General features: G+C 42.0%; 1 protein-coding gene across 2 annotated transcripts; it reads right to left on the minus strand.

Moving 5' to 3' along the window:
- Positions 1-1255: 1255 nt before the first annotated feature.
- ano5b (anoctamin 5b) lies at positions 1256-27116 on the minus strand. Of its 2 annotated transcripts, XM_037095165.1 has the most exons (21): positions 26785-27116; positions 20352-20396; positions 14631-14692; positions 12583-12690; positions 11511-11579; positions 11029-11313; positions 10721-10840; positions 9941-10056; positions 9670-9804; positions 8466-8571; positions 8231-8291; positions 7692-7843; positions 7496-7570; positions 7157-7382; positions 6525-6694; positions 6296-6393; positions 5423-5553; positions 5055-5260; positions 4735-4913; positions 3544-3649; positions 1256-3431 (listed from the first exon to the last, which is right to left on the minus strand). In XM_037095165.1, exons 1-21 carry the CDS (start codon positions 26858-26860, stop codon positions 3207-3209), a joined length of 2751 nt encoding a protein of 916 aa, XP_036951060.1. In that variant the 5' UTR covers positions 26861-27116; the 3' UTR covers positions 1256-3206. The 2 variants fall into 2 exon arrangements, with proteins under 2 accessions (XP_036951060.1, XP_036951061.1); XM_037095166.1 differs by lacking the exon at positions 20352-20396.
- Between the last annotated feature and the right edge of the window lie 529 nt (positions 27117-27645).

The raw sequence follows: 27645 nt of genomic DNA on the forward strand, positions 1-27645 counted from the left end.
AGTTTTATATCTCTTAAAGCTCAAGGAAGTGTGTTGATGAGTGAATGAACACATTTTGAGACTAGAGGACTGTTCTCACTTTCATGACATGAGGTTTGTCTCCGTGAAAATTTTGGACAAGTTGTTTGTTCGACAGACCTTTTCTGCAGGCAGAATGTGGCCCCCTTTAACTAAACCATCGGGGCCCCTTGCTCATTTCACCAATCGGCACAGAAAAAACTCATTTCATTAAAAAGTTTGAGCCCAGAGGGAATTTAGGAGAGCCAGACTGGCAGCCCTCCTCTCATAAGAAAATTAGCATTTTCCTGTTTTTATCCCACACCTTTGTGTACACAATGATTCTATTTCAATTGTCAGAACTAATAAAACTTTAAAACTTAAAAACTAAAAAGCAAGTATTTAATACATTTAAACTGTGACCTTCACAATTCAGACACAGGAAATGTACAAATCTGGCCCCTTGGTACTCAAACAGAAACCGCTCCACAGAATGGATGTCGAGAAATGGACTTCTGGAGACACCTGGTGATCAGTCGGATACTTACATATTCGGGGATTGTGAGTTCTTCACTGAGGAAAAATGAATCGATGTGCTGTTAAGAATTGGTGAGAAGCTTATTGAACTTTCTTCAGTCGACCTCGTCATCAAGCCTCTCCCTGCTGAAGCGTGAGGGGTGGCGTGAGGTCATCAGGGAGAATCAGCTCACCTGGTCTGCCGGAGCCAGACAGTCGTTCTCTCTCTCTTCCCCCTTCGTTAGCTGCATTGTATTTAGTTTGTCTATATCAAACTTATTTTTAGCTACAACTCGTGTGTTCTCCCCCTCGTTTGTCCAACCTTATTATTATCCGAAGGCAGCGTATTTTTCTTAGTCCCAAAACATATCGAGGAACTTTAAGGTGGTTATAAGGCATGTTTCTTGACCTTTTCAGGATCTGACAGGAATGACAGGAGTCCAGTGATTTATTGAAACAAAAATGCAGATATTTAAAGTTTACCGGCATGGTGGGAAGTTTGAATCAGTGTAGCTATGAGGTGAGGGATGCAAGTCGGAGGACAGGCACAGGTACCGGTTGAGGTACAGGTGTCAGGTTAGGCTGGAAAGCAAAGACAATCTGGCCACCGACTGAGGAAACATGCCTGGTATACAAACAGCAAACCATCAGAGGGATTAGAGATCAGAGATTCATTGTGGCTCTGCCATGTGTTTTTGTGCCGCTGCGCAGGCTATGAACCAATAACACTCACACTCAAAACTGTTATTCCTTCATTTATTTGTGAATATTAACAGCGTTTCTGTACAGTAGGCTACGGTGAACTTAGAATGTAACAGACAGACATTTTTTTTTTACATTAGAATTCATGCGGGTCAAAGCAGAAAGAGCAACTACTTTGCAGAGACTAGCAGCAGCAACAAATGATACAAAACAGATTCGGAATTCAGTTTGGAAATTTTGTTGTTAGAAAATCATACAAAATGTAAAAACAGACGTTTAAGGCATTAGTTAGTTGGGATATACATCGTGCACCCGTTGGGGTCGGCTGCACACATCTGACGTCTGCAGACTGCTTGACAAACACGGGGAGATGTTTAATCCTGAGATTGAAGTAAGCCAGGCTTAGTCTTTGACTGGAATCACAAATGCAAGATTTACATTAACAACAAAGAGGTTTCAATAAAAACACTGATAAGAGTAAATGCATATTAGTCTTTAGAGTTTACAAAAAGACATCTGATGGATGAGTTTTGTACTGTGAAGGAATATAATGCAATCTTTGTCTCCTGCAGAACGAGTAGCAAAGTTTTTTTTTCCTTGTCTGGTCCCTTAGAAAGTAGTAATTCATAGCGTAATATGTACTTTAGAAATGACCAAACTTAAACTGCTTGATGGTCACTTATTAAGTGTTGCTTGGTATAAAAAGAGAAGTCAGGTTATGCGAGTAAACTGATAATAATAAAAAAAAAGATGACTATGAAGTAGCTCTGGACACACATGCTTCACAAGAGAGAGCAGAAGCAGATCAATAAATTAATTGCACTAAAACCCTTCAGAATAGAAAACAAAAGAAACAATATTTCTCTATCTACAGCAAAACTTAGTCACCAGCTAGAGTTATTCTTCTAACTCAGTCCCTTGCTCACACGTATCTCCAACCAGGGTACAGGCAGTCCTGCTTTCTCTGAAATGAAGCTTGCGATTGTTTACGCCTGGAGTATACGGAGACAGCAGTGATGTGGAATCCGGAAACAGACGCGCAGGCCGTCTATTATCCGTGTGCGATTCATGATTGGCCTGAACTCGCACACACGAACTGATTATATCGAAACAGAGGATCTGTCTTTTCCTTCTGATAAAAAACAAAATGTATAATTGGTCCCACAGCAAGTTGGAGAAACATTTTGGAGGATGAGACGTGAGCCTGCAGCCGCATGGAATAACACCGCCGACACTCTCTGATCCCACCGCAGAATGATGGAGGTACTTGGTTCTCAAACGCACAGTTTTTGCACAGCTTCTTCTAAACTGCCAATCTTATAGCCCAGCTATGTAGATACCCTTTTGAAAATGCTTTTAATAAAAGGAGTAAGTACATATACATGTGTTTCATATCTAGATATTCAAAATCTGCGAGTGTTTTCTACATTCATAGTTAAATGACAGAAAAAAAGCCCACATGACGAACAACATCTGCAGCTGAACTGATATGAGTTTTCTAACCACAGTTAGCAGTCAGACATCACAGCTGAAGAATCACATGCAGAAAACTCAATGGATGATATCATAATAAACAACTCTTTTAAGGGTACTTACACCTAATGTCACATGTTCAACAACACTATCTTTAACTCTGTCAGCACGTACAGGGATGACTCATTTTCAGCCATAATGAAAGGAGAGTTTGAAGGCATCACACGTGGAATGCTGCAGGTACAATCTTTCTGCTGTTATTTTCCATCACAGCACCTTCTGATATATATATATATATATTTTCTTTTTATGGCACAGGATTTTTTCCTTCGCTCATGAAGCTGATTTTAAGCAGTGACTCGTTTTTCTCATGCTTTCAACACAGACCCTAATATAGGAGTCCATGCAGCCGGAGCAGATAACAGCTTCATTTTCTCTCCCGAAGACAGAAGCCCTTGTACGTGGATGTTCTCAGCATCCATCCCTGGCTTGGTTAGTCGGAGGTGTGACGCAGGGAGCTACAGGCACTCGGACAGCACCTCGTGTTTGTCCGTCGTCAAGGACATTTCTGACTGTGGCTCCGTGATGAAGCTGGCGCTCAGCTGCATTTTGAGCCGCTCCACTTCGTAGTCATGCAGTTCCCCTTGTATCAGGTAGCGCTCCCGTTTGATCCGCGCCTTCACGTCTGACGGGATGTCCGGGATCAACCACGCCACGAAGAACTTCACCACGAAGACCACGTGCTGCAGAGGAAGAATTACCGATTACAATGACCACAACAATCAGCATTTTTCATTAATACTAAGCGTTTGCTCTTTCGGGAACGAGAAGGGAAATAGCTGTGTGCTCTCTCACCTCCATGATTATTATGAAAGCCATTTTGGCTGCCAGGATGTGCCAGAACTGCATGGTGTGAGCGTACTCATTCTCGTGGCCGGGAGGGTAACGGTAATCACGGTATCTGTACAGAACAACAGGTAACTAAGGGTACCATCAGCACTGTTTCATTAACTTAATCACTAAACAACATGCGCTGGTACCAGAACACATCAGGAAATAACACAGAACAGAACAGAAGCTCAAACTTAGGAGGTGATATAAGTTCTACTGTTAAATGTGTTCCCTCAGATAAAAAGTGACACTTTCCTGGCCAGTGATGAAGAACATACTTCCATAAATGACTTATAATATCTGCAGAAATTAAGTTTTTACCCTCTTTAAACATTGATATAATACAACCACATATCATTGACATGGCTGACATGTAGTATTAGTAAAGTATTAATTTTCAGTCATGTTTTAGACAATAGAGGATCAGAAATGTCAGAACAATCTATCTAATTCTTCTTTAAAACATCTTGCTGTAACTTTTGGGGTACTTCACGTCTTACAGTCATGATGTACAGTAGGTTGAGAACAACTGCCTGCTGCAGGCGGAAACAATGCTACCAGACTGGTGAATCGAAACAGCTGCATTGCAGGCTATAAAACCAAAACAGTGAGCTGAAAGATGCTAGAATGCCTCACAGAGCTGAGGTGAACTGCAGCCATTGACAAATGCCACTGAGTCACTCCTGCACATCACACACAGTCACAGCCTGCTGTTGGATAAGAATATGGTTAAGAGCGATTTTACCCCAGATGAAAAATATATGTTTTTATCTCTTCCTTGTGGGGCTTTTCATCCATCTATTGTAGATTGTTTTCAGCACCCAGCAATGTCAGACCTTGTTGTGAGCAGTTTCGTGTAGGAACTACTTTCTTTCAGTATTACCGGGCAGAAGGAAGCCGCCATCTGCTAGTGACGAGGGGCTAGCTAACAAAGCTAATTAAGTTCACAGCCAAAGAAGATGCCACTGATGTTAACATTCTACGCTGTCACAAGCACAAGCCTCTCGTCCACGAGAAGATGCATGCCTCCTTCTGCACGGTGATACGGCTGGCAGACTTCTGTGGCTGATATCTTCAAACCCACAATACACACTGCAGGCAAGAGGAAAACTATCTATTATTTTTAGGGTGACCTGTCCCTTTAAGCTCTAGTACCTGCAGGTAGTCGAGTTATCAGACAAGTAGTCTTTGTCCTCAGGCATGTTGCTCTCGGGTATCCGTGAGATGTTGTATATTGACAGGCTGTTGTTAATGTAGCCCCTCATGCCATGACCGTAGGCATACAGGTAGACCATACGGGGGATCATGTCAGAGGTGAACGCCATTATGAACGCCTGTGATAAAAGTCAGGAGAAATGTTCAGTTGAATTATGATTCAAAAATGTTGCATTTTAAAAATGTTTTTAAAAATACAGAAATGAGCACAGACGATATTCGATAAATAAACACTGACGAACACACACTACTACACTCACATTCGTAACAACAGACAAAATGGCCACCGCGTTGAGGATTTCCTGCCACGCTCCGATGTTTCGGGCCTTGGACGCCACTGGTCGCCTGAACTGTGTGGTGAACTTCCAGGCGTCCACCCGGATCTCCAGGATGTTGTTGCACAGAGCCAGGAGGGGAGCCAAGGGGAAAGAGGCCACGAACAAAGTGATGAAACCAAACTGGACCACTGAAACGACAGAGCAGATGGGAAAATGTAAGTGATAAAATGGCAATAAAGACAAATGGTATCATCTGTGATTTGTAAGCCTCATATTAATATATCATACAGCCAGTTATCCTTCTCTCCTGCCCATATGCACAATGTAGGGTAAACAGTTTAGTAACTCACCCATCTCCAAGTACTCGTAGAACAATCCCAGCTGGCCAAAGTTCTGCAGGACGTGGTCCTGCTCCCAGCGGCTGTAATGGTTCTCAGGATTGTGTCGTCCCTTTCTGCTACTCCACCAGTTACGCATCAACCTGTCGAGAAGCCCACGAAGAAGACACTGAATATAAGATACAATATAGAATTAGAACTATCGAGCAGCATTTGTGATTCTATATCCTCTAAAACTCTTCTACAAAACATTTCCAAATGACTTTTGTGTCACTGCTTGTTGAATGGACATTTGGCCAAATTATTCTCCACCAGAAGTCTTTGATAAATTCAACAGTACACACAGTGAAAGCTTCTAACTTGTCATATACATGGCTGATGAACTGTCATTTGATGCCTGCAACAAGTACTGCCTTCTGTGAAGTCGCTGCCATCTGTGCGTTGGTTGCTCATGATTCAGCCCATTAAAAATGTCTTTTTCTTGGCAATACAATAATTATGTAACCTGTAAATCTTCATGACCTTGTATTTAACCGTGAGAGAAGTCAGACATGATCTAGATCTGCGTATCCTTTCTTTGTCGAGGAATATTCTTGGTAGGACAGCAAGAACTTTGTTGTGTTGAATTCTGTGGTGAAAATAAAACTTAATTTACTGACCTATCTCCGTTTTTGTTGTGAATGTCTTGACATGGGCACACACTTGTGATTTCAGTAGATGCTAACTTGTGTACACAATATATTTCTTTAAAAGCATGAATAAAATAAAGGCACTAGAAATCTCCAAAATGCCAACGTTCAATAGAAACCTTCTCTTGTTGTGGCAGATAATAATGGATCAAAAGGTGAAGTACTGGGAAAAAGAGCATGGACTTGATGGACTCACGGCAGCAGAGCTTCCTGAATGTTTCCCCACAGTTGTTTTCCAGCCATCACAATCACCAGCTGCGTGGTCAGCTCGATCAGGCAGCCTCCAGGGTCGCACTAGGACCGAAGCAGGTTTTTATTTTATAGAATACGCTTTCATTTGATACACTTCCTTTTGGCAGCAGATGAAAAATTGTTAGAGGAAAGTCGTGAGCCTGCCTTTTCTTTCGTTTAACAAGAAAGCTCACCTCCTCGTTCCTCAGTTTGCCGAACATGTACGTGTAGTTACCGGGATGACCCACAAATTTGCCTTTGAAGAAGGCCACGTAGAAGCAGGAGGAGTAGTAGTTGACAAACTGGAACAGGAACATCTTCATGGTCAGCCTGTTTTCATACTCCAGGTGGGTCTTTGGGATTTCTGCAGGAAGCAAAGGGTTTGAAGATGTCCTCCAGTTACAGTCAACACCAAGTAGTGGATGAATGTGAAATGATTAAAGTGCCTGTTTCAAGTTTTTTGGATATGAAAAGACAAAATTATGAAACCGACAATTGTGTCTTTGGCCTCGTTCAGACTGCGAGCACTGGTCCATTATCTGGCATATCTAGATTATATCCATGTTGATTTTATTAAAAAAACACAGGAATTGTGATTTTTGCAAATTGAATTTCTCGTGTTTTTGCGCTTTGGTAGTGGCTGACACTCGCTACTATGGCAACCCATGCAGGTAGTTTGTCAACGTCAAGGCACACAAATCTGGTGTTGCAAATAACAGTTCAGACGGCGTGTTTTTAAAGATCTGATGATGTGAGAAGCAAACCAGATTTGACTGGCGTCTGAACAAGACTTTGATTTGTTGCACGTTGGATTCAATCTTTTTACCCATATCGGTGATCCACACGGCCACTCTCTCGTAGAAGAAGTTGAGGATCATGATGATGACAAAGTTGATGCAGGAGGCGGTGACAGAGGTCGCCAGCTGTGGAGTGATGAACCTGCTCACCACCTGGATCTTCCTCTTGGGGTCTTTGATGATGCTCGCGAAGGCAGCATACACAGCCAGCCTGTACGCTATGACCCCGGTGATACAAGCCACGATCAGGGAAATCTGTGGACGAGTACACACACACACACACTTAAAGCTGCTGATGGCGAAGAACATTACTCACCATGCATTACTGTATATAGCAACCAAACATGCACACAGGAACATTCAGTTACCCAGAATAAGACGGTGGCCGATGAGAGGCAGAAGCGAGCGCACTTGCTGGTGACAGGGAGGTACGGCTCCATTTCCTGAAAGATCATTATCATTTATTGTTTTTTCAACCGGTTCCATGGTGATATCTGTGCACCACAGAGCACATAGTTTTAGTCATATTCATGTCATATTGTTTGAATTAATCATTTGAAGCACCTTAGTGATCTTGTTGAGTCTCCTGTTAGTGCATCGGATCTCAAACTCGGGCCGGATTTGAAGCTGCTGCTGCTCCTCTTCAAAGTCCACCAAGTCCCACTCGTACTCCAGCCGGGCCTGACGCCGTTTCCAGAACTCCAAAAACAGAGTTACTGCCAAACAGGGTTTGAGGAAAGGAAATGTTGCAGATTCCTCAGCATGGGAGTCACCTCTACTAAACCGACGTATAATGAGAACTTTGACTAAACAGAGTGAACAGTGTCTGTGTTCAGTTTAAGGTGAGTTGCGTGTTTCAGTTGTTCCATTACTCTCTTGGACTTCAGTGTGCTCAGCAGCCATCCCACTGCTTAATACATAACAACATAACTGTGCTGGCAAGTCATTGTGGGCTGAACCAGTATGGATGGATGAAGCTTGGAGCTTCAGTGTGAAAAGGCTTTAACTGTGAAAAATCTGTCTCCCATAACGAGGGGGGGGGGGTCACTTGGATCTCCTGCAAAAGTTAAATACAGGAAGAGCTGCATCGACATGATACTCACCCCAAATCCCCATAAATATGGCAAAGAATACCGTCCCCTCGTTATCAAACAGATGGGATTGCTGGAAGAGAGAATATGGAAAAGTTCCTCAGAGGAGCAGGAGGCACACTGGGTCGACATACTGCTGAATCAGCAGGACACGATTTCTGAGGTATGTTACTTGGTTCACACACTAAAAGGTAGAAAAAGTCAACCGCGTAATTACAGCGTGGTTAGTTTCAGAAGCGTGTCTTACCCAGGATGACAGGCAGGTCGAGTTGAGCCTCCAGAAAGGGCACTTCTTATCACAGAGTGGACACATCAAGATACTGCCTCCAATACTGGCGTCACATATCTCTTTGCTAGAGGAAGAAAAAAAAGAGAATTCGAAAAGTGTGCCAGTTTAATTCGAACGCTTCATGTGAATACAAAGCAGTGTTTTTTGAAAGTAGATCATTTAAAAGCAGACTTATACATCTACCATCCAGCTGTGAACTGGCGATCATTTTATTTTAATATCAAAATAAAATCTATCAATTTTCGAGGCAAAGACTGTCATGGATTGGGTTTTCCAGTGTAGCTGTAGTTCCTGTTATACTTTGTGAGGTTCATGCTAACGATTCATGTTACTTCATCCCCTATGTTTTGTTTTTCCTCCCTTGTGATTGTCCTGATAAGTTTCACCCATCTCTGATTAGCCTCCTTGTGTACTTCAGTCCTTCCTCTCTCTCTCTCTGTCAGTTTGACTGTTCTGTGTTCCCAGTTTTTCTTTTTTTTTTTTTTTGCATTTCTCTGTTTCAGGTTTTATTTTGTAGATTGGCTCCAGTCTGTTGTGTTGGTTGTGTTGCTTGCTTTTTGGACTTCAGATTTCATAAATGGCTATAAGTATGTAAACACCTCTGTCCTCGTGCTTTTGTCATTTTGACTTTAAGGTCGTTTTGTGGCTCGGGCTGGACCCCCTACTGAAAAAAAACAGCATAGACCACCACCACAACACAACATATGCTGGTCTTGCTAGTGACTGGTGACTATATGTTGTATTGTGGTGCTGGTCTATGCTGTTTTTTTTCAGCAAGTCCTCCTAACCTGACATACCAGATGGTTTGTTACACAGAACCATCACGGTGTGGATACTTTAAAATACCTGGGCAGGCGATTGGATGAAACATCTGTCTGCCATCGTCTATAACTTCAGCCAGTCAGATCAGCAGCAGGAAAGTGCTGCCATAAATGTCAACTCCGATATCGCTGTAACCATATAACGGATGCTGCAGCAGCATCTTTGCTCCCCTCGCGGTTCGTCAGTGCTCTTGTGGCTGAATGGGGGCAAATCCCCACAGCCAGGTTTGAACTTCTTGTGGGAAGTTGATCTAATGCCCCTGGCTTTGAAATGAAATGGTCAACAACCACATATGGCTGTAGTGGTAAACAGCTCCTTGGTGCCCTCTGGTGGTACTGACCTCGAAATGTTGTCGTCATAGCTGAGCACTCCATAGGTGAAACATATGACGCCCATGACGGCTGCGAAGAACAGCATCTCCGTGTAGAAGCCGAGCCAGGCGAAGTAGATCCCGATCTTTTCCCCGTAGTACTTCCTGCAAGCACACAATCAAGACTGCACCTTTAGCTTGGAGCCAGACAGATTAAAAAAAAAAAATTAAAAAAAAAAAAAAATGTTACATCCTGTGTGGAAGAACAAAAGATGACAGCCTTCGGGTGCTGCTTGTTTACCTGATGAGGTTGAGAGGTTGCTCTTTGTAAAAACAGAGGAATCTGGCCCAGTGCCTGTACAAGTTGTTGCGCTCACTCTCGCATTCTGCATTTCTGGCCCTTTTCCAGTATCGACACTGAAAGGAGGAGAGAAAAATGCAGCGTGAGCCTATGAGTGAAGACTCTTTGAAAAAATGAACAAAGGGTTCTCAGCAGGAGGGTGAATAATGAATCTTTCTTAAAATAGTATTTTACAATATTAGATTCTCCTTTCCTCTCTTTTCTGTCTTTATAATGTCATCAATTAGGAACAAATAAACAACAAATATGGAGAATAAGTTCCAGAAGTGGGACATGCACAAACAAATGACACAAATGTGTCTGAAATAAAAGTCCATATAACTTTTGTGGTCCAATTTACAACTATAAATATATTTTTTTTATGTAAAAGTCTCTCCAACAGTAGCAGTAAAACTAACACTGACAGTAAAATGTCCTCGTCCTGCAGAGCTGCTCCTGTCAGTGTGTTTGATTATCACGCACTGGCAGCACCTCAGCGTTCTGTGTGGCCAAGTACTTAATATGGAATGGGGTTAGTTAGACTCAAAGCAACATATCATAAATCTTGCATGAGATCACATGATAAAAAGTAGTAGCTGAACACACTTTTCTCCCTCTATAATGAAGAAGAAGTAAAAAGTTAAAAAAAAAAAAAAAATGTACAGAAACAGCTGAATCCAGCATGAGTAAATGCACTTTAACATGTCGGCATATTAGTTCTCTTTCGTCCATGTGCCTTACATCATGAAGTGGAAAAGCTGATGTATACGTCCCGTTGCTGAGAAGCCGCTTGATTCCCGTCTTTTCTTTGTCTATCCGACCCTCATTGTAGTACGGACAGCGAGCCAGGATGTAGAACACCTGCCAATGAAGGAGGCGGTTTATCAAGAGATGAGGCCTGAACTTTTATTTTGAATTGCCACAAGGTCATCCTGTCCAGAAGACTTGCGAGAGGCAGAGGGATTCTTAACAAACAAACTTAACATCAAAGGCAGGAGATACTTATAATGAAATACAAGAGCCCTGGTTTAAGAGGAGGTGATACTCACAATTCTGTTTCTTGTGGAAGGTGGGAAGAAAGTATCCTTGTCACTGATGAGGAAGAAGTCGGTCTTGGTCTTGTCAAAAGGGTAGGTGAAGTAGTCAGGCGCCGGGTGCATGATGTGCTCTGGCAGGCGGAAAGGACGTGAGAGCCACTCGAGCGGGACATCCTGACCGTGGGGGATATCACTCTCCTTGAAGGGAACTTTGATTTTTAAGACGTCGGCATAGGTGGCCAGCACATCCCACGGAGCGTGAATCTTCAAGAAATACGTCTTTTGGTCTTTGGAGTCCTGAAACAATTGGTGGCGGAGAGGGAAAAAAAAAGGTACAATTCATGGTCACTTTCGGGGAAGATTTTCACACAATTTCAGTGCTGTAGTGTGTTTGTGACCGAGCCATCCCTTTAAGACAGTTTTCTGAGGACCACTCTGTGCCTCAGCAGACTGTCCACTAGATGGTGCAGGCGCTCTGTGGTTGAATTCCTTACTGATTTGTCTTCTGTCTCCAGCTCCAGTCCTGCTTTCTCAAGGTTGGCCTCAAATTCCCTCCTTCTTTCCTGTGGATAAACACACAAACCACATGTATAAGAGCCAGACATATGAAGTGGGCGTGGCTTCTCACTAAAAACTGCTCGCATAAAGTACTGTTAGGTACTGCAAAATGATTGACTGAGGTTGAAGTAGTTGATTGTTGATTTTCATTCCCCCCAAACCTGCCAGCATTTCACAATTTGGGAATGATTACCTAATTACCTTTCTTACAAATTGGGCCTTTAAAAATGTCTTAAGCTGTTTTATAGAGCGATCTTGAGTCTTGAATGTCAGAACCTTAGGCTACCCTACAGATTTGGTCAACAGTAACAAAGAAATTAGATCACAAAGAAGTAAATGCTTCAACCTGTGAGCATAATGTGGTCTTCGGTGCTGTGGTTGTATGTGTGCAATACAGAGTCTGACTCCTGCATTTATTCAAATGTTAATTTACGCATCCAGCAGTTAGACAACAGACAAACAGCATTATCATGCAAAATGTGCTGCTTTTTTTGTTTGTTTTTTTTTTTTATTACAAAGCTTGTCTAAATACTGTGAAAGTATCAAATACACAGTCCACACAGCCTGTATTCAAAAAATGTTCGTTCAGGACTTCTGTAAGGTTGTGATGTCACAACTATACCCTTGACCAATCAGAGGAGATGTTTTTTTTCTAAAGAGACAGGCAGGGAGTCTTCAGACAGAGGGTGAATTGATGTGATGCAGGCAAAGACTTTTTAACATTAACGCATGAAAACATCTCCCAACAGACTCACATAGCTACGGCATCAACCTGAAAAATGAGCATGATATGACACATTGAAAATCTGTTTATTTCAGGGATTGCATTAAGTCACTGATTTCACACATCTGTGAAAAATATGTATTCAGAATCTCACTTCCTCTTTGTGGTACCACGTATTCCTGTTCTGGACATAAATTGTGAAATAACAGTCTCACAATTAGTCATTGGCAGCACTGTAAAAATGCTGAGTATTTGACTACTGGCAGCTTCTGCGCTCCACCTACCTGCTTCTTTTCTCCATCTTTGTCATCTACATAAGACAATACAAAGTCTATTCTTCGAACTCCATCCCTGAAGAACACAGTGTCTCTGTTTGGTCGTAGCTTGTCCGTCTGAAAGACAAACAACAAAGACAAAATAACATTTTTTTGCTTTCTCACAGATTGGGAAGTGAAAGCATCCAGGCAGACATGCCATACATAAAACACTGACAGAGCAAGAAATGAAGCTGGCAGAATCTCGAAGAGAAATATACTGATAGGTATACTGAACTATGTAGAGAAAGGCACATGGTGTCCCAGAATAAATCATGTAATTTGAGTTACTGTACGCTATCGATTGAACATTCACTTTCCACTGCACGGGACAATACGGAAATGAGAGAATGCTGTTTCCCTTGAAGAAGTTTGGTGAAGTAAAGAGGGAGGCAGTGCTGACTAGAAAAACCACATCAAAAAGGAAATTTTGGACACTGTACAATCACAGTCTGTCATTATACAAAAATAGTTGACGGTGGAGGAGAAACATGCGTTACATGTTCTATATCAACTTCTGTATTTCAGTCATTTTCTTAACTCTCAAACGTCCTCGACGTTTGTAGTTGCTCCCATCAATACTTCTGCCTTTGTCATCTTTAGACTAGTAACACTGATGAATATAAGATACAATGATCTACAGTATGTGCTTGAGTGTTTTCAGTGTAAAAAAATATACAGTGTGTGTCTTTATTTGTTGTTCTATTGCAATTCTGTGGATCAGTACCTCAAAGCATATTTCATGATGGCTATATTTAGGGTTTAAGTGTAATCCTTCAGTTCACCTTTGCAGTTTTCAGTTTTTTAAACTGACGGGACGTTTTGTCAAACTTGAAGACATATTTACTTTACTCAGTCAAATAGCCCATTTCTTCTATTTTTCCATACATTTTGTTAAAGAAAATATGATATGCATACGATGAGTAAGATCTTATGTATCTGAACTTTAAAATACAGAAATGCACTGATGCATGATGCCAAACTATATTAACGTATCCTTAAAAGTCTATTTTAATTATTCATTTAAACGTGCTTCGCTATATGTGACTTTAAAAGGTACATTTTAAAATTAGTCATATAATGATGTCAGCATTTGCAGCCTACAGCTGTCAATTTTCAGTGGTCATATCTGTCTGTTATATGTTTAACAAGGCCTTTTTTTGTTTACAAGTGAATGCTGTAGTATTTCACCCTATACTATACAGGGTTATAGGAATAGCCTGTAGTCAACTGATCCCCACCCAGCTTGTTTATCAGACCCTCACATCCAGTAACAGACCTTTCTTTAACAGGGGTGTGGCAACGCTGCTCGTTATGGTGTTATTGTGGAGACCTAATGAGTACATTAAAAAGTGACTGACAGATTAGCACTGATAAGTGCTCTGTTTACTCGCTGAGTCCTGGAGTCATACATCCCAGAAACATAATATAATCAATGTTATGATTTAAGAACGGATGCACCATCTGCTTGCTGGCCTCGCTGTGCCACTGAAAAACCAGCAGACTGACAACAAGGATCCTGTTTGAGCAGCGACAGTTTATTTCTGTCGCACTGTGAGAGAAATGACAGTAGCTTTCTGAGACTCAGAGGTCTTGTGACTAAGCCGCGAGGGTGGTGATTCAACAGAAGGTCAGTATAAAGCGTGCAAATTTACACAAACATAAACACAGACAACACAATAACCTTGTGACTGCGAGGGAAATAAATCAGGACTTGGACCTCCATTATCACAGACGTTTCTGGCCATCCAGTGGTGAACTGTCTCGCAGCTGACTTTCGTTAAAGCAAATCTTTGTGATAATATTAACTGGTGAGCTTCAGAGGTGCTAGTTGGCTGATGTTTCACCGACAGACCAAGCCCAGGCGAGTTGGTTCCAGTCTTTATGCTAAGCTAAGCTAACTGGACGCTTGCTGTAGATTCATATATACATACCGTGCCATACAGATACAAGTGTGATCGAGCTTCCCATCCTGAACAATTTGCAGCCAAACACTCACAGATAAGATCTGAACTTACTTCTGCATGTCCAGGGAGCGATGTTCTTTCCGATAATGGAACGCCATTTCCATTGTTTTCATCTGCAAAAAGAAATTTTGAAATATAATATAATATAATATAATATAATATAATATAATATAATATAATATAATATAATATATTGCCTTGTGCTGTTCAATAGAAATACAAAAATGCAACAGTCACATGTACAAGAGTAGGTAGAATATGCAGGAATTCAAAGTTGAAATGTGTGTGGAAGGGTTTCACATGATAACTCATATACTGAGTTTCTTCAGTGTGGAATTGTGTCAGCCGACAACTGTTGAAATGTAAGCCATTATTGTCGAGTGAGTCTGATTTAAAAGTGTCTGTGTGTATCGTCATGTTACATATCTCCCCCTGACACTTGTCATAGATGTGTCTCAAATAATGGAAGCCTTCTCAATGTCGTTGCCTGTAAGTCGTGTTGATGGGGCATGTGATTGTAGTCCAGGTATTAGCTCAGTCAGGATCAGTAGCTTCTGAACCAAATGGCAACCTTTGGGATTTACTCTTTTAAAATATACAAAGGCTTGATGCAAGGCTCATGCATAATGAAGGAAGTGGGCGGTGACAACTAGACATTAGCTCTATAGCTACCAGGTTCTGGGTGTCCCATGTAAACTACACCCATGCTCCACCTTTATGCCTCATTTTGGACTAGTTTGGAGTTAAGGTGTGTTGCATTTGAACTGGAGATTCGTCATTTCTGAGTTCCCAGTTTGCATTTCAACTGAAGCACCCCCGGAGTTGGATTTTGGAATCAGGAAGTTGGACCAGGCCTGACCTCATAATCCAAGCTGGCTGTTTGGTGCATCAACAACTGAGAAAACTCTACGTATGCTCTATAACGACATGTTTGTATGTGCAAAAATATTGTGCAATGCATTGTTATCATCTAGTTTTGCTAACAATGGCTACAACTACAACCTACAACTGGTTTTCCCACTTGTTGTACCGCAACACAACTAATTTGGCTGGAGCGACCCCCCCCCAGTGAGCCTCACAATGACTCCCTGAAACTTATGAATGAGGTCATGAAGACTATGTCCACATCAGACTTTGATCTGAACACAAGCATAAATAAACACCAGAGACGAAAAGACCAACAGCTGCTCAAACTAAATGTGATGTAGTCATGTGCACATTTACAAAGTTGCAGATTTTATACAAGAAACTGTCTTTAAGAACAAAAAGTAAACGTTTCAATCATCTGTTTCTCCTTTTGCTTTTTGTGCAGCCACAACCAATGAGGGAAAATTATAGTTCTAAATCATTATGAAAGATCAATTAAATATTGTCAAAATATGTTCATGCTGGCGTGACAGGTACACAGTACATTATTAAACCCTCTGACAGATGGAGCAGGTTTTCATCTCTACACGTCTCTGCTACATCCAGTAATTTAGCTGTGCTAAGTTAAGCTCTGTCTATATTCATGCAGGATAATAACAAGGTTCACTCAAAGCCAAACTATCCCTTTAAGAGTATTCAGCCAGTGAATACCATTATGGCCGTGCATGCATCTCAGACAAGCTCAATCTAATAAAGGACCCATAAAAATCCTGCAGTCTCTCGGCAACATCAGCAGATGCAGACTCCTGCCATATTGGTCAGAGTTTATAGGAGCTGAGAGAGCGAGAGAGAGATGAGAGGCACAACGGCAGCGGTCAAATCACACACACACACTCCTCTTCACCGCTCATACAATGACACACAGCATTCCAGCAGAGCCTCCCTCTCCCTGCGTGGCAGACTCTGGCAGAGGGAATGTGCTCATGTAGCACTGCTCCTCTCACCGCCTGCTCCCCTTTTAATTCCTCAATGGTGGGAAAGCGGCACTTCCTGTGGGGGGAGGCTGGATGAAGGCATAGAGGAGGGGGAGGGGCCTGGGCTTGTGGTTGTAACAGCAGTCCTACCACGGTCAATACACAAAGGACACAAAGATCTCCAGCCTCCTTCAGCTTCAAGTCAGCCACCTCTGATTAGGCACAACGATCTGACAGGCAGCAGTGAGAGCCAATCGCCGAGGGGGGACTGTGGTGTCTCTCAGCTCAATAATAGGCCTGGAGACTCACTACCAAGGAATGAAAATATGCCATATCAGTTAGAGCACAGGAATCCCTGAGTACAGAGGTTAGATGACACACTAATTCTTTCCACTGGGCTCGTGGGAAGCGTCTCTCCCAGTGTGGCTGAATTTTTCATTATTCTCAGCAGTTTTTTTTTTCTCTTTCCTTTTTAGTCTCACTGTTTTTGGTCTCACTCCAACTGTGAGCAGCCAGTTATCGCCGCCTGGCCTGAACAAACAGAAGCAAAGGGCCAGCAGTGTGTAATAACTGCTTCCACAGAGAGGCAAATGCATGGAGAGAGGGGTCACACTCGCAGAGGAGCTGCCATGACTCAAGACACTGGCTGGCACAAAAGTTAATTCACTAAAAATGACTCCTGTATATTAATTCACACCAACATTACTTTGGCAGCAGTGGCTTTTGAGGGCTTAATGAACTCAATTACAGCTCATTTAGCAGTAAAAAGCTCATGCACTTGTTTTCCTAACACACTTTCTCCCCCCGAGCAACCCAGTTACACTTCTACTGCTATTTACAGCATATTCTTGGACGTGTCCACCAGCTGAATGCCATCTTGCTAAAAAAATATGCCAGGAACCTCTGGTGGGCTCAAAGTGACACTTCTAACCACCACATCAGAGTGAACTTGTGTCCCATGTGGCCAGCAGAACGCAGAAGATGATGTCAAAGCTCAGATTCTGAGATGGATCTCTTTCATTCTGCTTATGATCTGCTGTCTTACGATGGAATATAGGGGTGTCTGACATCTTTTTAAAGGGAATCCAACCCATTTCATCTTGTGAATGTAACGGGCACACTTACCAGCACAAATGTGTCAAATAAAGATACTCTGAAAAAACTGGAGTTTCCTTGTACAGGGAGACTTTGCGCCTTAGCCAGGGACACAATCAGCTGGTCTCATTTCCTGAATACCTCTAATTTTATCCACAAAGGAATGCAAAATATATTCACGTCCAACCAGAGTAGTGAAAGTTTGCTTAAATGAGCACTTCAGGGATTTCTGTGAAGCTGAGAGACTAGAGACAGATTCAAAACAGACTGGTAAAAACTAAAGCAGAATTTCGTTCCCTTGAAAATGTTCGGTTCTAAAAATGCTGGGCCTCACATTTTCCATGATGCAACTCATTTGTTTCTCATCTTCATAACAACCTGTCTGCTTTTTAAAAAACTCCCACGTGTTTTAAACTCCACAGCAAAAGTTGTACTGCAATCTTTTGTTCAAAATGTGTGCCTCCTCTAGTCAAAGAGATAATAACTTGACCTGTCCAAAAAAAACAAAAAAAAAAACAATGTTCCTAGGTTTCATCTCTAGCAGGTTTTGGAGAGCTCCCTCCAGAACCACAGAAGAACTATGTGATTGTTTTCACAGGCTCAGCACTACTCATGCGAAGTCATGAAATCTTGGTGTGTACAATCACTGACAATCTGGATTATAAACTGAAAGGTTATCTTCAAATTCCCTGAGCCAAACTGAACTGAAAGGTACACAGACAGTGCCAATAAACAGGCAGTACTACAAGATAGCAGGTCATGCGTATTTGCTCAGCTGGTTCAAAGCACTGGCTTTTGGGAACTTTTACAACAACGGGAATGCCCAAGCAAGTACAAATGGGCTGGGAAACAACAGATAATTATAAAGTAATAATACTGCATGACTGCTTAATAAAATAAGAATCATCTTCTGCAAACCAGCAAAGACACAAACTTCACTTTAAAATCCTCCTGTTGGCAGGAGTACACCTTCTGTATGAGCACAGGGAAAGCATTTCTTCTGTCTTACCACACTTCTTTTCAAATCTTCTCTTAAAATTGGGAACCTGCTGGAGGATCCCCAGCGATATTCCCATCATGGAATATTAGTCCGGCTGGTCTACAATTGCTTCATTCGCCTCCACCAACCAGCGGATTGACGGCCAGTCGGGCGTGATCAGATTTAGGGTCCAAGAATCCTCCCTCACTCTGCCTGATTAAATATATCGGTGGAAGTAATCTACAGCGCAGGCCTACGGTACGGCTGAATAGGAGGCCACTCCAATGTTCCAATTCCAATGTGCTGATTGTGCACAGAGAGAAAAACAGCAGAGGCCATGCATTCTCCCTCCACGCAAACAAGCCCACTATTCCCTGGCCAAATCTGGCCACAACGCAATTCACTATAACCTGATGAAGTTTACGTAACCTGATGGTGATCGCCTCTGGAGACAAAGATCCACCTCAATTTTCTCCACCGCTCGGACATACATTGCCTTCAGATGAGACAAAATTAGTGCTTTACAGCTTGTTTTACGAGCCAGCAGGTGTAACCTGCAGGAGAGCAGCCCTCTTCAGTGCATCCCAAAGTGAGTCATCAAAACAAATGTTATGAAGCTGCATCTCTCGAGCTGAACCGACATCCAAGGTGTAGTACTTGTCTTGAAAAGAGGATGTGAGGGGATATATCTTACCCGCTCACCCACTCATCACACACCATCACAATACATAATGCTTTTTTTATAGTATCAAGAAGTAATCTAAACATAAACATAAACTTGCTTTCTCATTTGAAAGGTTAAAAGCACATGTACACTGGCAGCGATGGAATGTTACTAAGTCCATTTACTCAAGCACTGTATTTTGAGACGCTTTACTTCAGTTCTTCAGCTTTTATCTTACAGTATACTTCTAATCCATTACATTTCAGAGAATATCGTACTTTTACTCAACTTCATTTGTTTGATGGACAAATTATACTATTATACTTGTAATATGGAGCCCTGGGAAGTGAAAAAAAAGGAATTTAGAGAGATGATCCTAGCAAAACCTGTTCTCATGCAGGATTGGGCAAGTTACTTTCAAAATGCAATATATAATGTATTACTAGTTACCTTAATTTGAAGGTTATATATTACGTTACAATTACACGTTACTGTCTACATGGAGAAATACATTACTTACTACTTAAAACAAAATGTCCAAATGTCCAATTCAAGAGTGCAAATTAGAAGTGTGCTTGGAGGGTTAGGCTTCATCCTCAGGCTCGTTTCTCTCACACACTTCACAAAGAACTGATAGGCATGTCTATTTTTATGTGCAGTGTGGATGGATTAATAAATTAAAAAAAGAATTAATGCTTCACTTCGGTCGGTAAGGCGGGTTGTAACGCCTTAAGTGACATAACTGTACAATAGAGAGCAAAAAGGGTATGAACGGAATAGCAAACTGGATGTACTGAAATGTAGAGTACATCTCCTCATGGTACACATTGTCAAAGCGCCCAGCCGCAGCTGACACATCATCATGTTCACATGCCTCTCTACAGTGTACGACTGCATGCACCAGTGCAGATTTGACACACCAGCCATGAAAACAGGACGCAGCACACTTAACTACCAGGAGCCAGGCTGTGCAGACGAGATGAAAGCTGACAGGGCAGACAGACAAACAGACATCTGGGCCTGATTAGAAGGCTAACCAGAAGAAAAGCGGTGTGGAATTAACGGAAACAGAAATATGCTCCATCGTCGAGGAGGGCTGAGCATGAAGAGAGAGCAGGCAGATACAGAGCGAAATAGCCGAGGATGACGGACGGACAGACAGGCGTCACATTAAGCCTCTGATCTGCCCGTACCTGAGTGCAGGTTGATCCTGAATGCGGTCAACACCGCGGGACCATCTTTAAAAGGACAGACAGACAGACAGACGGACAAACAGACAGACACAGGTTAGTCTTATACAGTAGGTCAGGAGAGGTGAATATGCACGTTGACAGTGTAAGACTTTAAAAGTGTCACGGTCATAAAAACAGACGAACCAACACAGAGAAAACAGTGTTTATCACTTGTGTTGATCAGACCGGTGCTGCCAACTGCAGCAGAGCATCCAAACAAACAGCCGCAATAACCCTGAAAATGACACTCTGGGCAGTTTGATTTGATAACAAACCAAATTGTTTTTCACTATGACTCAAAGCAGGCTGTGTGGGTGTACGCTGTCTGTAAAAAAAAAAAAAGAGCACCAATAGCAGCTCTTGTGTAGCTCCTCCACGAGGCTGGCACTCAGCTACACCGCCCTGCTCACCCCTATCAAACAACACACGCTGATTTCACACTACCTCGTCAGATAGTCATCAGGCTGACTAACCACAGCTCTGCATTATGACAACTTAAACCTTTTTTTTTCTCGAGGGAAGTGATACAAAACGTCTCACAGATTGAGCTGACACGTCCCTCTAGGCGGGAGCAGATGTGTTTGAAATATTGATGTGATAAAGTTTAGCGCTCTGTTGGCACTAAAAGTCATCCATTATAAGGACAGCGCCTGTCTTTGTCATAAGGGTTCGTTGGGAGGTGCGACTGAATTCATAGCAAAACACACGATTGAAATGAGTCCTGATCGTCTGGCAGGCATCGGGGTGCACCATGATGCGCTGAAACCACAACATCCTGAGATCGAACCGAGCCAAGCTCCTCTATGACAAGACATCCTCTCTATCGCTCTACCTCACACTTCCTGTTAAGTCAGCCAACTATCTACAAAAGGAAAAATGAGGCAACTACTACAGTGAATTATCAGTTTTGTTATTAAATGCCTAGAAATAAAACATTAACATAAGGCATTAAACATACAGCTGTTGAAGGCTTTGAGTTTAAAAGTTCACTCTTGATCTTGGAACAAGCAGTTGGCAAAACAATCTCACCTCACGGCCTGTCAAGTAGCCGTTCTCGTGCTCTCAATCATTTCACATGATTCATTCATCTGCAAATGGAGTTGGCCCTGATGTCATGGACTTGTAAATCTCCAAATGTCCAGAACAGCTACTAAATGGCCCCAGAAGTAGGACTGGGTGATATGGCCTTATAATAATATTGCAGTATTTTTCAGGTTTATTGCGATAAACAATATGTAACACAGTATTTCACATTTTCCTCAAAAACACTTAACAAACGCTTCAAAATTAAATATCACAATATTTTTCGACAAAATAGATCTAGATTGATATCGCAAAGTGGGGCCTTATATTGAGGTCCTTAAATGTTAGTTAATAGAAAATAATGCCCTCATAAGTCTTGATAAGTTTCTTATTAACATTCGTAAGACAATACAATGATAGCATAATAATCACTTTTACTGTTGTGCTGTTTATAAATACAGTTTACAGGCTGCTAAAGAACATTAATAAAAGCCTTATGAGTATCTTATATTTGTATAATAATAATAAGGACCATGGAAATCTTGCCCCATGTCTTGAAATCTTTATCAAAGCGTTTAGTAAGTGTACAATAAATAATTTATTAACCTTAATAAAGCACATTTCTCTTCTGGTAGCTGCATAAAGAATTATTAACTGCTAATTTATGCAAAACAATTATATTAATTATAAGTTAAACTCATTAAATTGGTTTGTAATGCTGTATAAACAAGTATAAGAACCTCATAACGTTTTAGCGTTACTAATAAGCCTACAAACTGTTGACAAGTATCTTATAAATGTATCAAAACATGTTTGTGATGCTGTTATTAAGGCGTATGTGTCTTATTAATATCAATAAGCCTCTTACATGGACTTAAACAGGCCCAGTTACCTACTAACTAAGAGTTACTAAGAGGAACTTAACAGAAAGCATTCCTGTGGTCTTGCTAGCGACCAGTGTGCTCTTTTCGGTGTGTGTTTGCATCAGGCGTGTAATGTCTTGACCAGTATCACACTCTTATCACCAGGATGCTGTTGTCCCGAGGGGGACGTGTCCTGACAATCCCCGGATGGCCTGAGCGGTCCACAAATACCACAACATTTTGAGCAACAGGTCATGAGCAGTGTAAAGGAAATGATGCTTAATCCTATGCAAATATCTTCTCGATAGTCTGCTTCAAAAGGCATGTTTGACGAAAAGAGCACTTGGTTAACACAGATTAGGGCGCAGAAAGCCACTTTATCGCTTGTCTTGGATTATATGTAACTTCTGACCTGGTTGATTGGATTCGATATGACGCATGCAACATGACAGTGGGGTTACTGAGGCAGCTCTTATGGAGAGATACTGTATGACAAATATAGCACCTTTCTGACCTTCCTGTACCATAAACAGCTCACATAAATAAAACATAATTCAATGGTCTATGCGAGTGTTTGTTTTCATGTCTAAGTGTTTCATGTACTCCAGGCGAGGCAAACAGGCTGAGGCAGAGGGGAGGCATACAGTCTGAAACACAAACAACTGTACTGTAGCTGTCTTCTAGTTTCCTACCATGTCTTATTTAGTATCATGCCTCCATCAAAGGGGGTAATACAATTACAGGGCCGGGTATCCATAGCAACTCCTTGGCTCTGTTTCACCTAAGGCTGGAGGATGACCTCATTGGCTGGTCTGCAGATAGCAGAGTGAGATCACCTTAAATGGAAGCAAATCCCTCAAAATATGAGTAATTACGAGCACTTAAACTGGGAGTCATTTGATAAGAATTGTTGCATGGCTGTCCCTGACAACTGGAATCCTGCGGCTGAAAAAGCTTTAGAGTTTAGGTGTTTTAAGTTCAGACAACCATCCACCGAATTGTATATAATGTCACAGTGCATCTGGTGTTCATCCAGTGGCTGGACATCAGTCTATAAATCAGTGTTTGAGCAGCTGCGAACGAGATCACACACACTCCAAACACATAAGGTGAGGACAGACCACTTCCTATTCTTTCTCTCTTCCCTCTTTCACGAGTGGCTGGAGGTCTGCACCGATAAGAGCCTGAACAAAGCCCCCGGAGGACTAGACCAGTCTATTAAGCCACAACTCACTCTAGACGAACATGCCGTTTTTAACAGCGCACTGACTAACACAATAACCAGTGTTATTATTACAAACTGAGGTTTGCTTGTGCTGTTATTATGTTCAAATAACACACCGCAGTTCGATAAATGACCTGCTATCTTTTTTTTCATTTCCCTTAATGATCCGTCAGGGATGCAGCGCCGTGGGTGCTACTGAGTGATTTCATCAAGCTGTAGACATGTAGGGTTTTGAGGCGGGTGAGGCTGACATATGTAATGTCGATAATTGTAAAGCTGACACATTTTCAAAGTGTTTAAATATTGAAATACTTTCAACATTCAATTGCATTACTAGCAGGATAAAGAAGCATGCTCTGCTCAAAGTTTGACTGTTTTCATTAATTCATCCAAAAATCCAAAACACATATTTTTCCTCTGAGCTGTGTAGTTTCTCAGTCCATCTAGATTACTTTGGTATGAGTTGCCAGGTTTGGGAGATATGAGCCATGTGGATTCCCGAGATAGCACCAGAAATCTTCACCCGGTTACTCAATATGATCTATAGACCTTTTGCGAGCAGGATATAGGAGTTTTTTTCTTTTTACCTACACCATATCATCGTGTAGTAGGAATGGCACATCTTCTCCATGGACGAGAGGCTGACTGTCATGACAGTGCCAGATGTAAACATTGATGACTTCTGCCTCACCTGAGCTGCAATGTTAGCTATCTGGGTCAGCTAGCCTTTCATCCATGAGTAGTATGCCTCTTTCTTTGTAGTGATATGGAGAGAAAGTAGTTCCTACATGAAACTGTTCAGGTCTGTGACTACCTTTTTCGAGCGCCGTCCAGTTCCACTCTTTATTGGGAGAGTGCAAAAATCTCATCAGCCGATAATCTCCAAAACCTGGCAACTCACATACAAACAATCAACAGGGATAAATACAGATGCGCCTCAGGTAAGACGAAAATATGTACCACTGATTTAAGGATCAACTTTCATCTCGCATACTACATGGAGCTTTCCAGGATATTTCGAGGATATTTCAGTGGTGTCGGTTTGCAAGAGGTTAAGTAAGTTCAGTGACTTTTCCTTCAGTAATCAAGACACGAAGATCTCATAATAAACACATGACGGATGACATTACATACAATATACTTTAGAATCAGTATCTTCAAATCACATTCAAAATAGTGCTGTAACTACATCCTAATATATACATTGCTTCTAAAGTCATATGATGCGCTTGAAATATTAGAATACATTTATTCTTAAAATGTGTATTCTGACTTATTCTGTATTTGATCGTCCAAAACAAAACCCGTGAGCAAATTTATCTTGCGAACTTTAGTCTCTCATTCTCTGAGCCATCTTCATATCAGTGTGGCACAGCTCTTATCACTCGAGCACCAGACTTCTCCAGTGCAGGGGACGAGCAGGGGTCAAAAGATTACCTACTTCCTGTATCTTAGCGTATCCTCCATGTCTGCTTTTTCATGTTATGGATTCCCAACCTGCAAGTTTCTGTTGCAAAGCATGGCGCCTCCTGACCTTAGTCATCTGACATTGACTCATTGACTTCACACACCAGTTGATGAGAGGATGAAACAGGTTGAAATGAGGACTTTTACTCCCTGACATAAGTGAGGCATGGCTTATGTGAACCGGGATACAAGTGTCAGGACATCCACGGTCCGTGTTAGCTTCACTTCAGAGCTGTTCACTTATCACTGTGCGTCACACTAATCTGCTTTCTTGGGAAAAAACAAGTTTTCAAGACTCATGCATTGTTAATTAAGGCCTTGAAGTGAGCCTCGCATCATGGCAGAGCGATGTTTCACCACAAGAGGTGGCCTTTCCATGTGCCCACACTTTCCTTTTAGCTGTAAATAGCTGTATGACATTTCAAGTATTAGGGGGAAAACAACCACTTATGTCCTTGATCCAGCAATAAAAAAATAAATAAATAAACTGTTACCTAACGCAGACTGAACTAAAGCAGTGCTTCTCTGCATTTTTCCTCTGTCTGGCAGCTTTGTTGCATAAGAAAGCCACTACAGACAGAGATAACGCAGGACTTAATGCCGACAGCCCTCCACTAGTATGACATATGGAGCTTAATGGAGGTGGGGACTATTAATCTTCGCTCATGGTCTGCTGTCTCCGGAGATTTTAAGTACATGAAAACCACAATAGATTTCAAAGCAAGTAAATCACATCACCCCGATGTCTGAAAGCACATCTGCAACTGGGCTCCCGGGCCAGGCCGCTCGCCTCCAGATGGAGGTGTTGTCTGAAACCACAACGCTGACAGTGGTTTGCAGATCAGCAAAGACACAGTGAAGCCTGACTGCCCATCCCAGAGGAGATAATCCCATTAGATCTGCTACGGCCTGACAGATACCAGAGAGGAGGAGAATGGATTTGCTTACTCACACACCCCTCACTTTCTGATCATTACCCTTCTGAAAAACCACTAAGAAATAAATAAGCTTCTTGGGTTGGATATTCTACCACATCTTCGGCCGACATTTTACAGTTGTGACATCTAATGCTGTGACTTTAACGAATACAGATCCCTACAAATCTGCCTCAGTTTGACCTCGCCGACCCTCTGCGGTCACAAGTTTTGAAGGAACGTTCGTGCCACGCACAGCAAAACACTTGATACACCCACAAACACAAAACACTCCTCCCGCACGCCTGGTGATGACCTGTTTGCCTCCTGGCTTGTCATGGGATCACACAAATTGAACACACATCAGCTCCGGAGAGACATGTGCCAGGGGAGGCTGCATCTAATGTTGGGTTTATCATCCCGCTTTACAGCTTCCGCTGGGATCTGACATCCCTGACCTCTTGACTGAGATGACTTTAATTATCATCCAAATCCTCCACACACAGCTTATCGAGCGTGATGTAATTGTGTGAAAACTCAGTGCTTAGGAAGAGCGAGCTGCACTCTAAGAAAAGAAAAGTTATCTGGTTAGGCTTTGAGCAAAACATGCACAAGTAAACAAATTGTAGAAAGTGCAAAAATTAGCTTTGCTTCATACATTGTACTGTAATAACAAATATAACAAATATTTCATATATATATATATACACACACACACACACATATATATATAAAAGGAGCTCATGATCTTCATGTCCTAGAGAGGTAAAGTGATTGTAAAGTGATGTCATGTCAGCCACTACACAGCCTTCATGAAAAAACATCACAGTCTGTCATAAGACACAAGCCTCCTAACCCCCTCTCTGATTAAAGGTCAATGAGCTGATCTTTGTTTTAATTACCTCCGGTCTGTGAATCTGTCGCGCTCTGCAGCTCGATCAAAGTTTCATCCTTCGCCTTGCCCGTTATTCGTCTCATAGCGGCGGCTGGTGTTATTTCTCAAGGCTTCACCTTCTCGGTGACAGAAGGAGCTTGTGGAGGAGGTAGAGGAGGAGGAGGAGGAGGAGGAGATCGACGAGGACTCCACCGTGTAGGTAATCCGGCCGATCGCACGCTCAAATCAATGGGTTTGATTCAGATCTCTGGATGGTAGATGGGTCATGTTTACAGTAATAAAGCGGACACTTCGCAGAAGCTGGACCCTGCTGAGCTGCCTGGCGCTGCCCGAGAGAAGCAGGCGGGCGGGCATAAAGGGGAGGGGCGGGGTGGGTTTTTTTTTTTTTATTTCCGTCGGCATAATTGTATGTGTTTTAAAGATGGAGGGAGATGGAGAGGAAGGAGAGATTTCCTTGAGACTATGAAGCTTAGCACGTATCAAAATAAAGGTTTGTAAGCCATGTGGGGCGTAAAGTAGCAGCAGGACGCATTCATACTGAGCAGGAGGAGGAAGAGTTACCTGTCTGAGCTTCATCGGGCAACACGAGGAGCTGACACTCTTTAATACGATGGCGACATCTTGTGGGCATTTTTTAAATATTGCACACGTGTACCCAACTGACAGTAAATATGACAAGAAATAAGATTATTTAAGCATTTAAATAAAGGGAAATTGCACCACGTCATAAAGGGTTGATACATTTTAATATATAGTTTTAGATAAGTTTAATTGTGTAGCACCATTCAGACATAAGGCAACTCAAAGTGCATTGCAGGGGCATTACAGTAAAAGACATTTCAAAATGTAAATACATTAAATACAAGTT

The sequence above is a fragment of the Acanthopagrus latus genome, chromosome 4 (genome assembly GCF_904848185.1).
Source record: "Acanthopagrus latus isolate v.2019 chromosome 4, fAcaLat1.1, whole genome shotgun sequence".
In the NCBI taxonomy this organism is placed as follows: domain Eukaryota; kingdom Metazoa; phylum Chordata; class Actinopteri; order Spariformes; family Sparidae; genus Acanthopagrus; species Acanthopagrus latus.